The 12,163-nt window shown below is 37.6% G+C and overlaps 1 protein-coding gene across 1 annotated transcript in view; it reads right to left on the reverse strand.

Annotated features, from left to right (window-relative positions):
* Mpp5 (membrane protein, palmitoylated 5 (MAGUK p55 subfamily member 5)) overlaps positions 1-12,163 on the reverse strand; it is a gene marked incomplete in the record, with an annotated part of 65,852 nt that overhangs the window by 2,852 nt on the left and 50,837 nt on the right. The window contains 5 exon segments of the mRNA XM_013522001.1: positions 5,423-5,533; positions 7,310-7,512; positions 8,144-8,311; positions 10,613-10,684; positions 11,011-11,082. Of these exon segments, the coding sequence (XP_013377455.1) occupies positions 5,423-5,533; positions 7,310-7,512; positions 8,144-8,311; positions 10,613-10,684; positions 11,011-11,082 (626 nt within the window).

Raw genomic sequence — 12,163 nt, forward strand, 5'->3', positions numbered from 1 at the left:
TGGCTCATGCTAAGGACTATACTTGCACTGCTTTTTTCTCTCAAAATACTCAATTTCTAGAGCTCCTTTTCTTTTGTCTTTTTGAGACATGGTCTCGCTATGCAGTTCAGGCTGGCCTTGAGCTCACTTTGTAGCCCAGGCTGGCCTCGAACTGGCAACACTCCTCCAGCCTCAGCCTCCCGAGTGCTGGGATTACAGGCGCGTGCCACCACACCCAGCTTAGAGCCCCTTTTAAACCACTCCATGGGGCCACAGTGGTTTCTTTTGTTCTGGCACCTTTAGGACTCACATTGTACGTTATTTAGGAGTCAGTATATCCTGTTTTATGCACTATTTAGATTTACCATACTTCTGTCTTATCTCACCAAGACTATAAAGCGCAGACTGTTACTTTGATTTTCCTACAAACATTTCTTTTCAAACATCATAGGGTGCCACAACCTTTTGCTAGAAACATCTGTTGGACAGTCAACCTTTCTGGCTGGAGAAAGGACTCACAGCACCGCCCCTCCGGGCTCTTGTCAAGGGGGCCGCCCTTTAGGTCTCTAGCCAAGTCAGACAGAGTAAACATTACATACAGGAAAAGGAAAGAATGGATAGAATGATTTCTCTTTTTCTAAGAAAATCTTGCTCAAGATCTAAAACCTAATATACATTGGGGAGTGACAATATGCAGCTTGAAACTCTAACTTACTGCTCTGTTCTCAATATATAAGGAACATCTTTAAAATGCAAAAGGTATCGTGACACTTTCGAACTCTGTACAGAGCAGACTATTTTAAAATACTGTGTGCGGGAAAGTGCTGTTGAGCATGGACAAGCAGGTAGCGAGGCTATGCACCAAACCGATCCAGAACCCTCTGCTCATCAGGAAGATGAGTCCAAGGATGTGAGTCTGCTCCCAAATCACCCTTGGCACTGAAGATAACACAAGAGTGAATGTTTCTTTGTTTTTTTCTTCTGGTACCAGGAATCCAACTGACAACCTTGCGCTTGCCAGGCAAGCGTGCCGCTGAGCTAAATCCCCAGCCCCAACACAAGAGTGAATGTTTCAGAAAGTCACTCAGTACTGTACTGGGCTACAAACATTTACATCATCTCCCATTCTGCAACAGAAGGAAAACATCATAAACACAGCTGCCGGTCCCGACGCGGTTTCTTGTGTGGTGCTCTACTTTGCATTCTGGGATGCTGTGCGTCTGAATGTAGCACACACACTCCTTTGTTCCCCGGCCGGGCCTGAACTCACCACTGCACACTGTGACCTTTCTGCTAGAGCCTGTCTCCACTCAAAGCTTGAGATTAAGCTTTATTAAATTTAACGCATTATTTCACTGAATGCCAAAATGGCTTCTATAATGGTTTAGTACTTCTTATCTGAATGTGTTTAACTTATAAGCCATGACAAAGATGAAACAATGTTTTATCTCAAACATTTTGAATATAGTCTACAGTCAAAACTGACCATCAGTTCTCACAGCCGACCAACCGTTCTCAAATCGTGCCCTGCGGAACAGCTGGAACACTTACTACTCTTAGTACAATTCACACAATTAAAGTTTGTTTTTACTCAGTACTTCTGTCATGCGAGAAACTTCAAAGGAGTGCTCCCTTCAGCATCACATGTACTAGTGGAATGACATAGCTGAGATTAAAAAAAAAAGTGGGGCGAGTGGCACATGTCTATAATCCCAGCAGGAGGATCGTTAATAGTTCAAGGCCAGCATGGGCAGTGAGATCTTGTCTCAAAAATGTGAAAGCGTAAGTGGAATAAAAGAAACAACCAGATATACCCCCTCTAACCAACAAATGTGTAATACACATTCTTACAGGTATGCATGGGATGTTCACTAAAACAGAACAGATGGACTATTATAAGGCTCAACACAATTTTTAAAAGATTGATACCTGTCAGCATCTATTTTGTGACCATAATGGAATTGCAAATCACAAAGGTATTTCTTAACATCCCCAAGTAGGTAGAAATAAAATACCATACTTCTAAATAACCATGGATTAAAGAAGAAAATGGCAAGGGAAACAGAAACTATTTCTAATAAAATGAATATACATCAAAACTTATGGATGCAAATGAAGAACTGCTTAGAGGTAAGTTGGTAACTTCAAATGCCTATATTTAAAAAGTAGAAAGGTTTAGCTGGGCATGGTGGCGCATGCCTGTAATCCCAGCACTCGGGAGGCTGAGACAGGAGGATCCTTGTGAGTTTGAGGCCATCCTGGGCTACAAAGTGAGCTCAAGGCCAGCCTGAACTGCACAGTGAGACCCTGTCTCAAAAAGACCAAAAAAAAAAAAAAAAAGAAAAAGTTTAAAATTTAAGCTTTCATCTTCAGGAACTAGAAATACAAATTAAAGTCACAGTAAGCATAAGAATGAAAATAAGCAAAAGTGAATTTAATAGAAAACAGACAAAAAATAAAGGCCCGCCTCAGTTTTTCTAAAGTGTTTTTGATAATTCCACATAATTTCTTTATCAATTTTTAAGTAAGAATTTCAGTTGCTACAACTAAGTCTGCTGGGATCTGGGTGGGGAAGTAACAGCCTTCTTGAGGCATAATTCAAGTATCAAACACTGTACCCATTTAAAACTGATGATCCCACAGTGGTGCAGTGACAGAGTTCTGCAATTGATACCACAATCGATTTTAGGACATTAGAGCATTGTATCATCCTTCCCTCACCCCCAACCCCCAAAATCCATACCCATTAGCAGTCACCTTCTAATCCCTAGCCCTACGCAACCACCGATACCCTTTAGGTCTCAACAGACTGCCTACTCTGAACATTCCACATAAATGGAACCATGTAGCATGTGGTCTACTGTACCTGGCTTCTTTCACTTAGCATGTTTTTAAGGCTCACCCATGCTGAAGCATGTATCAATACTTAATTACTTTTTAAAACTCTTTTGCTCCTGGGTATTGAATTCAGGGCATTACAAATGCTAGGCAAATGCTCTATCACTGGGCTATATCCCCAGTTCTTTCCATTTTTTTTAAAAACAGGGTCTTGCCATGTATATGGTGGCTCAAACTCTTGATCCTCCTGCCTCAGCCTCTCAAGTGCTGGCATTATAGGTATGTACCACCATGCCTGGCTGCTTCGTTCCTTTTTTTTTTTTTTTTTTTTGGTCTTTCTGAAACAGGGTTTTACTATGTAGTTTAGGCTGGCCTTGAACTCACTCTGTAGCCCAGGCTGGCCTTGAACTCCCAGTGATCCTCCAGCCTCAGCCTTCTAAGTGCTGGGATTACAGGCATGCACCACCACACCCAGCCTTCACTCCTTTTTATTGCCTGGTTTTTGAGACTTACAATAAAGTACACAGTTGGGTATGGTGACACATGTCTGTAATCCCAGAACTCTGGGAGGTAGGCAGGATGGCACCAAGTTGGAGCCCGGCCTAGGCAACTTGGAGAGACCCTGTCTCAAGACAGAAAAAAAGAGAGGGAGTGGTGCTCAGGATATAGCTCAAAGTAAAGGCCTTGGATTCAATCCCTAGTATCCCAAACAAAACAAAAGAACAACAAATTCTTATAAGAATTTTTAAGAGAAAGCCAACAAGTCTTAAGAAATGAGAAGGCTTAAAGCATTTCACAAAAGAATATGCTCAAATGATTATATGAGAAAATGATCTTTAGTTACTAGGAAAATGCAAATAAAATATATTTTCTTTCCTTTTTTTTCCTGGTACCGGGAATTGAACTCATGAACTCCTGCTTACCAGGCAGGTGCTGTGCTGCTGAGCTAATCCCCAGCCCAGGAAAATACAGTTGAACAGTTTTTATATAGGGAAAACATACGTATCTCAGGCAATGCAGCAGTTCTACTTTTATGTGTATATCCAAGAGAAATGAAAACATGTCCACCAAAAGGCTACCTGAATGTTTGATCATGCTAGCTGAAAACTGGAAACAAGTCAAGTGTTTTCAACTGGAGAATGGATAAACAAATTTTGGGATAATATTTTGCTGGCCTTTCCTCAGAGGACTAACATCCAGAATATGTAAAGAACTGAAAAGACATAAAATAAAATAAAAGACCCATCTGAAAAACGGGCAATGCGAAATGAGTAGACACTTTACAGAAGCACAAATGGCCAATAAATTCATAAAGAAATGCTCAACATCACTGGCCACTAGATAAATGCAAATTTCAAAAACACAAGTCCGTCTTACTCCAGCAAGAACGGCCACCACCGAGAACTCAGGGAACAGGTGCCGGCGAGGCGGGGGGCGGGGGGCGCTGTTCTTCACTGTTGGTGGGACTGCACCAACCACTACGGAAGTCACCATGGAGATTCCTCAGAACGCTAAAACTAGAAATTCCATTTGACCCAGCTAGGCCCCTTCTAGGTATCTCCCCCAGAGTTAAGGACATCATATTACGGGATACAGACACACTCGAGTTTATAGTAGCACAGTTTATAATACCTAAATCTTGGAAACAACCCACCAACAGATGAACGGATAAAGAAAATGTGGTATTTACACACACTGGAGTAGTACTCTGCATAAATAGGGATAAACTTGAGTCATTTGTAGGAAAAAAGATGCACTTTGCAACCATAATGTTAGGTGAAATAAATCAGACACACAAGCTTCAATATTGTACGGTTTGAGACCCACATTATAAAGAGGGCCGATTAAAGACAGGTAATACGCAGCAGGGAGAAAGAGCCTTGTCAAATGGGAAAGGGGGTCAAGAGATGGAGGAGGAGGATGAGTTTCTCTCTGAAACAGGTAATTCACAAAACAGCAAATGACCAAGGAAGAACATTGCTTTGAGATACCAAGCATCTGATAGAATTTTCATTTTACATATTTAAAGTCAATACTTTGATTAATATCAGTATATTATCATTGAATTATTAATATTTACTAAAACATGAACTACTTTAACCACATCCAGAACAGATATAATTTTAAAAACCTTTTCTTCTGTTCTAGATCATGTGAGAAGCCCAAAAAGAGAAGAAAGAACAAGAAAGTTCGGATGGAAAAGGACTCCGCGCTAGCACCTATGACTGTGGACTACTGAAGAGAAGGTGGGGAGTCCCTGTGAGTCTGCTGAAAACCTCGTGGTGGGCAGTGGCCCACATACTCCCTTTCGAAGTGTCACAGATGCCTGTGAAGGTTAAAGACTTACAGAACCCCAGAGATTAACATACACGTGGAGTTAACAACAGGAAAAGTCTGCAGTAACAAGAGCACCTTGCTGCCCTGGAGCGCTGCCACAGCCCCACTGGTGGTGGCAAATACGGCCATCAGGGGCAAGTGACAGTGCAGAAAGAAGAATCAGACTGAAAAGGGAAGGTGATGTACCTTCTAAACATCGTGACTGATTAGGTCTGCATTGTATCATGTGTATCTGCAATGGAACCACACAATAATGTAACAACTTTACCTTTGGATTCTTGCCCTCTTTGGCCAGCAAGGCCCGAAGTCTTTCTTGGGAAGGGGGTGCGATGAAGATAATATATGGTTTCAAATCTGAATTCCGGAGGGTTTTCAAAGACTGTTAATAAAGATAACTGAGTTTTAAAAATAATTTCTGTCATTGATCTATTTCTTAATAACATGCTTGGAACTTAATAAAGTCATTTTTTAAAGTATTGCCAATTAATGTTTCTAAACATCTTTGTAACAACTATTCACAACAGTGTAAGACCATGTCAGTAACTGTTAAGAATACATAACTACAGTTCATGTATATTATGTTAGCTTGCTCTTTTCTGTAATGAAATATAAGGAACATTGAAGAATAACTACATGATGCTAATATACCATACTATAAAGACTGTATACAGATTATAACCATATTAAAAATTCATTTTGGAAGAATTAAGAGTCAAGATAATTATTATATCGCCAGGCTTAGTGCAGTAAAATCAGAGAATAAACTTCAGGTACAGATGCCAAAGAAAAGTGTGGAAAAGAACATCCAAGAAAATGACTGTCTGAATTAAGAGCTGTGGTTTTCATTTTCTCTTTATCATTGCATCACTATGTATCCTCAAACTAAAGCACTTTACCAAAAGGGAGATTAAGCATAGGGACATGTCCTTTTCTATCTAAAAATGTTACGGTAATAATTTGCTGAACTACTCCAAGTTCTTTGGTAAAATGTTTTCCCAAATAAAAAGGAATTGTGAAGGACTTTAGTAAAAATATTCATACATCTCATAGATCAAATGTTTATAATCAAAATAGTACAGCCATACTGTCTTTGTCCGCGAAAAACGCAGAAGCTATTTACTATTTTAGGATAGCCATTTTAGAGTCAGTTCTCCTGTATGTGCATCTTTTTAATAATGACCATTGACTATGTAGTTCTGAGTTGGTATCAGCAAAATTCTACCATATTAAAGAAAGTTCTATGCTGAAGCTGGAAAAAAGGAAAACTTTTCCACAACAAATGTAATTTCTAATTTTAATCTACTTACACAGAAACTCAAGACAAAGTTGCATGGTTGATTTCTGCTAGTCAAGTAACTGAAACTGAGGTTTCATTATTTACACAAAGCTAAGCATTCACTGTGACACTTATTAATACTTGAATACTGGCATTTAAAACCCTAAAAATGACTTTTAAATTTTCTGATTTTTCTTAGATCAGAATCAGAAAAGGCAAATTCTTTTATAGTTCTAAAACACCTAGAAATATTGTCAATACCACAGTTACTACATTGTAAGTTTCAGAAAATATGTACACATGCAAAGTGAAAGACATTTAGCAGCCTATTGAATTTTATATAGCAAATTACTGGGAAAACTGAGCTCTGTTGTTCTTGGAATAAAATAGTTTCTACTAGATTACTTTCCAACACATGCCTTCTGTTACAGCATGTGTCTAGATGTGCACCCCAAAGCCTCATGCAGTCATGGGGGTGCTTTTCAGAGGTGTCTGGATCTAGAGTGTGTGGTGCTGGGATCAAAAGGGTGTAAGGACTAAATCAGCCCACTGATTGCTTTGGCACAGCTCTGGCTCGGATTAAGGGTGTGAGTGCTACACTCGCCCTAGGGTGGGTAGCATGCCTAAAATATAAGGGACAGAGAGGGCAAATGTGCTCTGACCTGCCTGCCTGCTGACTGTTTCTCCTCTGTGATGCCCCTCTGCCATGCCACCCTGCCTCGGAGCCAGCTGACTACAGCGTAAAACCTCCACAAATTGTGAGCCAAATAAACCTTTCTTCCTTTAACTTTGAGTATTGTGTATTTTGTCTCAGCAACAAGAAAAGTAACTAAGACACCCTCATAAATTCAACACTCTACATCAAAATTCTAGCTTTACCTGTGTACGAAGACTTAAAAGACATATTTTGCCCGAGTTGATCACTTGCCGTACAGAGTCTATACTGGTTCCATACAAATTTTTCTCAAATTCACCATGCTCAATGAACTTTCCAGCTGCTATATCGGCCTCAAATGCTTGCCGTGAAACAAAGTGGTAATCTCTACCAGCTACTTCATGGTCTCGCCTACTCCGAGTTGTATCTAGGCAAACAAAATCATATAAAAATAACAAAGTGAGGAGGGTGGATAATTCGTCCAGTTAATTTGTCCACATAATTTATTTTGTGACACGGAGTAGCAAATAATGAGTTGAAGAGATATTCAGAGCCCAGTGTTTAACACTGATTTATTTTTAGGTTGAGATATAAACAAGAATGTGTTTTAGTATCTTGTTAAATTAATATCCTTCCACTTTATGCTTATACTTTTTAAGTTACTTCACCTTGCATTTAAAACACTACCACTTATCTTTTCCTAAAGATTATTTCCATCAGATTTGGTACTATATAATGTTAAAACAGAACTTCTGTTGTAAGAAATCAGGTCTACATTTCTATCTTCAATGTCAGTTTAAAGAACAAAGGATCAGAAGCTGATATCCTATTGAGCAGGGAATTGTAAGGGGCCCAAAGTGAAATTAATTTAGAAAATAATTAGTACCACAGTGTCAGGAAAAATGAAGTTTCTCAATAAGTATCTGTAATAAAAAAAATTGTCAAAGTATTTAAAATTCTTCTTTCACTGACAACACTGTTTCAGTGAAATGGATGCAAAGTGGGTTTCAGGTAGTTAACTGAAAAGCACAAGAAAATGGGACTGTGTCCAAACTTACGAGGAACTGCAGATGCGAAGCGGTCCTTTTCTTTGTTCATGAGCCTCTGGCGCAATTCATTCTGGCCACAGTTCTGTGGCCCAATCAAGATGATAGGTCTTTTTCTATTTGCTGGCTGATGATAAAGTGACATTTCCTCATAAGTTAAGATCTCTTCATTGTCATAATCTTTGGGAAAGAAAAAGTTTAAGCCCTTCAGAGAAAATTACTGCCATGTCATAAAGATATAAATACCTACAGATTCTCCAACACTGGAAAGAAGCACAATTCATTATTAAAGTACTTAACTTTGTATCATGATAGAAATAACAAAAAGCACTATATCACGAGCATGTTCCTACGTCACTATATTCTTGCCAGGGTACTATGCAAATGAATCAGAGGGCAATATATTAATCCTCCTAGAAAATTTCTGTTGCTTATCTTGCTTCATACAGAGTTGCAATACATGATAAAATTACACTGATCCTTATATAAAATAGCTAGTTTGCAGTGAATACTCTGACAAAGGGTGTGATACCAGGAGATAACCAAGTAAGGTTATCTGTCACTTTTGGAAAGTGCAGACACTAATAATTTACTAACCCAGAGCCATGATTTAAGATGACATATAAATTATGATGGGTGGCGTAACATTCCTAAAGCCGTAATCCAGATGAAACCAGAGCTTTTAAGTAGTAAATACAAAGGCAGACAACTAGCAGTATTCCTCATCCCCTCACACTACTTCACCTGGCTGGGAGGGGCATCAGATTATGTCCGTCTGACTCAGCTGTAAATTCTATGAGGGCAAGGACCATCTTAGTCTGGCCAGTGCCCAGCCGCACCCGATACAGAGTAGGAGCTAACACTGTATCTGCTCAAATTCCAGCTCGACTGTTTATTAGCTGGAAGATTTAAGCACACTTCAATATCTGAATGTGAACTGATTAATCTGTAACCTCCTGTCATGGAACAGAGTAGAGTTATTATTTTAATTTTGTTTCAGTACTGGGGACTGAGCCCAGGACCTTTCCACTGAGCTACATCTGCAGCACCACTCCCCAAATTTATGTATGCATGTATGTATGTAGTACGTATGTTTTTTGAAACAAGGTATCATTATGTAGTTCAGGCTGGCCTTGAATTTACTGTGTAGCCCAGGCTGGCCTCAAACTTGGGGAAATCTTCCTTCTTCAGCATCCAAGTGCTGGGACTACAGGCACATGCCACCATGCCTGGTTAGAGCAGATATTATTAATGGTAGACATTTACTTAGATATTTATTTAAAAATATTGTGATACTGAAACCATCAAGAATAATAAATACCAGTCTTTTACTTCTCACAGTGTTTTACTCTATTCTGAATTGTGTCTAACATACACAACCAGATTGTTATACTATTCTGATCTATAGATTTTATGTATCTGTTGGTTTCATATTTGCCAAGTTTTCTGTAGCATTCTAGCTCTAAGAGCTGGATCAATTAATTTTAGTCTCAAAAAATAAAGAGATATTATTAATTACAACCATAGAGGGTAAAATTAAAAACCCAATAAATTCTACTTACATAATCTGTCAATCAGCATTAAAGAATATTTTAGAAAAAATTAAATTGAATCTCAGCATTAGCAAGATATGGAATATTTCAATAATTTGTAACATTTTGTTTTCATTAGTTTAATTTTTGGTGTTCTAAAATATTTCATATTCTGCAGATAATAAGCTCTGTAAATTGTATAAAAAGGAGTTTCTTTGCATTATTTTTCGGCTTATTTCTAACATGAGCCAAAGCAAGGGTACCAAATCAGACACACAGGAAGCCCAGCCAAGAAGGTAATGAAATCAGAGAAGCAGGTTGGGTGTGTTAAAAACTAAGGGTGGCAAAGGCTTGAACAGGCAGCAGGTACCAAATGTAAGGCAACCACAATCACTCGGGTCTGGCAGATGATCATCACTTGGGAATACAGGCCCGGTGTCATCAGAACTTTTGATTTTATGAGAAGCTACTTTAAAAATTTTTAACTTTAGTTATCAAAGTGAAACAAAAACATTCCTATGTGCCTGACTTAGTTAAGTAGTGGGCTCTATGGAATGAATGGCCTCTATGATGTGAGCTATTATAAAGGAAATATTAATGCTTTACTGCAAACACAACTGTTTTCTAAGAATCTGTTAGAAGTAAATAATTTTTCAAATAATTTAAACAGAAAAATTGGAAGAAACCACCAATGTAACATAAAAATGCTAACAGTACTTTACCTTTTATACCACTTTTTTCCCAGAACTTAAAACACTGTGCTACTCATAGGACCCCAAAAGAAAACAACTTCTAATAAAAGATTTTCCTATATACATATATTATACTTAAACTTGAAACAGAAGTAGAAATAAAACTCCCCTGAAAATAACAGTTTAATTTCTTTTCAGCATCAGACTTAGGACTCCTTTCAGATACAACTCCAGCTATGCCTGAGAGTAGAACTTACCGTCGTTTTTATTAGCATTATATAAAACTTTTTTCCTTTTCTTTTTATTCTTCTTTGCACACCATAATTTTCCTGCAATCATAAATAAGTGTAAATGTCATAATTTGTTTTATCAAACAAAACTGCATATTTTAAACTGAAGAACTCAAAGTTGTTTTCAATTTAAAAATTTCAAACATTTACACTGTTCACAGGAATATTTTCTGGTATTTATAATTTCCCATTAATTACACATTAACTCTTTAATCTTTCCTTACCATCCTAAAACAGTTTGGTTTCTTTACTGCCTTTTCCATAATACACCTTTCTCAAAAGTTCTACATAATGTGCAAATTTAAATACGGTTCCAGATGAAAACCCAAGGAACTTCTAACTGCTGTCAAGTAGCAGTGTCTGACCTGATTTCTCTGGCTCCTTATCTTCTTCTATAGTTTGTTTCATGGCTTCTCTTTGCTGCTGGAAGCTCTTCCCTTAAATGCAGAAAGAAAAAGGGCAAAACATTTAGGATAAAAGGACAAGTATTTTCTAATCAAAGAGAAAACACTGGAAGTAACTCTTCATATATATTTCCCTTCCAAATCCTTCTACCTGAGGATTTCAGTTGTGACACATAAACCTGCAAAAGTTGACCCCACTCAACTAATCCTATGGTATGTATTACTCAACTGTAAGTCATCTAGTATAAATAAACCAGATTAGAAAATTTAACAGTTCAACTTTTAAAACGTTTTCATTGAGCATTTATTACGTAAAAAAGGACCCGCATGTGTAGACATTGTGTTGTATCCCTAGTGTAAGAACATGGAAGAGTAAGCGGTACCCAAAATGTACAATGGATGTCAGGAAAGGGAAAGAAACCGCTCAAAAGAGGAAACAACTGGGATTAAGGAAGGGAGAAAAAGAAATCAAGAAGGAAGGGAAACTACATATATATATAAAGAAGGACAGCACTGCTGATGTCTAATGGTTTATTGAAGGAACAGTTAATGCTTTATTTATTTATTCATTTAGACCAATTGTGCAAGCTTGTATTTGGTAATATGAACAACTAATTTGAAGACAACAATATGCAACATAACAACCATTGTTGAATTCCTATCATCTTGTTTGGTGAAACTCTGTATTGTTTATAATTTTTTTGTTTTTATTTTTCACTCTTTTTAATGGTTTGATTAATCTTGCATTCTTATATCTGGTAATCTGACCAACTTCAATGAAGATAAAAATATGTAATATAACAACCACTATTAATCCTTATCACTTTGTTTTGAAACCCTGTATCATTTTTATTGTTTTTGTTTATGTTGTTGGCATTTTGCTATTTTTGTTTTCAATTCTCTTTAAAATTTAAAAAAAAAAAAAAAAAAAAGAAAGAAAGAAAGTAAGTACCTTACTAGACCTAATAGTAGTGGTTCTGGTCACCTAGAATCACGTCATATAAATTACATCAATCTAGGCATTAACTTTCCAAAGTAGTATGTGGGCAGTCATTTCCTCATGGTTTGAAGACACTATTCAACATATCCCCTTGCACTTATTACTTGTAATCCT

Source organism: Chinchilla lanigera, unplaced genomic scaffold (assembly GCF_000276665.1).
Source record: "Chinchilla lanigera isolate Chin_1 unplaced genomic scaffold, ChiLan1.0 scaffold00065, whole genome shotgun sequence".
Taxonomy (NCBI): domain Eukaryota; kingdom Metazoa; phylum Chordata; class Mammalia; order Rodentia; family Chinchillidae; genus Chinchilla; species Chinchilla lanigera.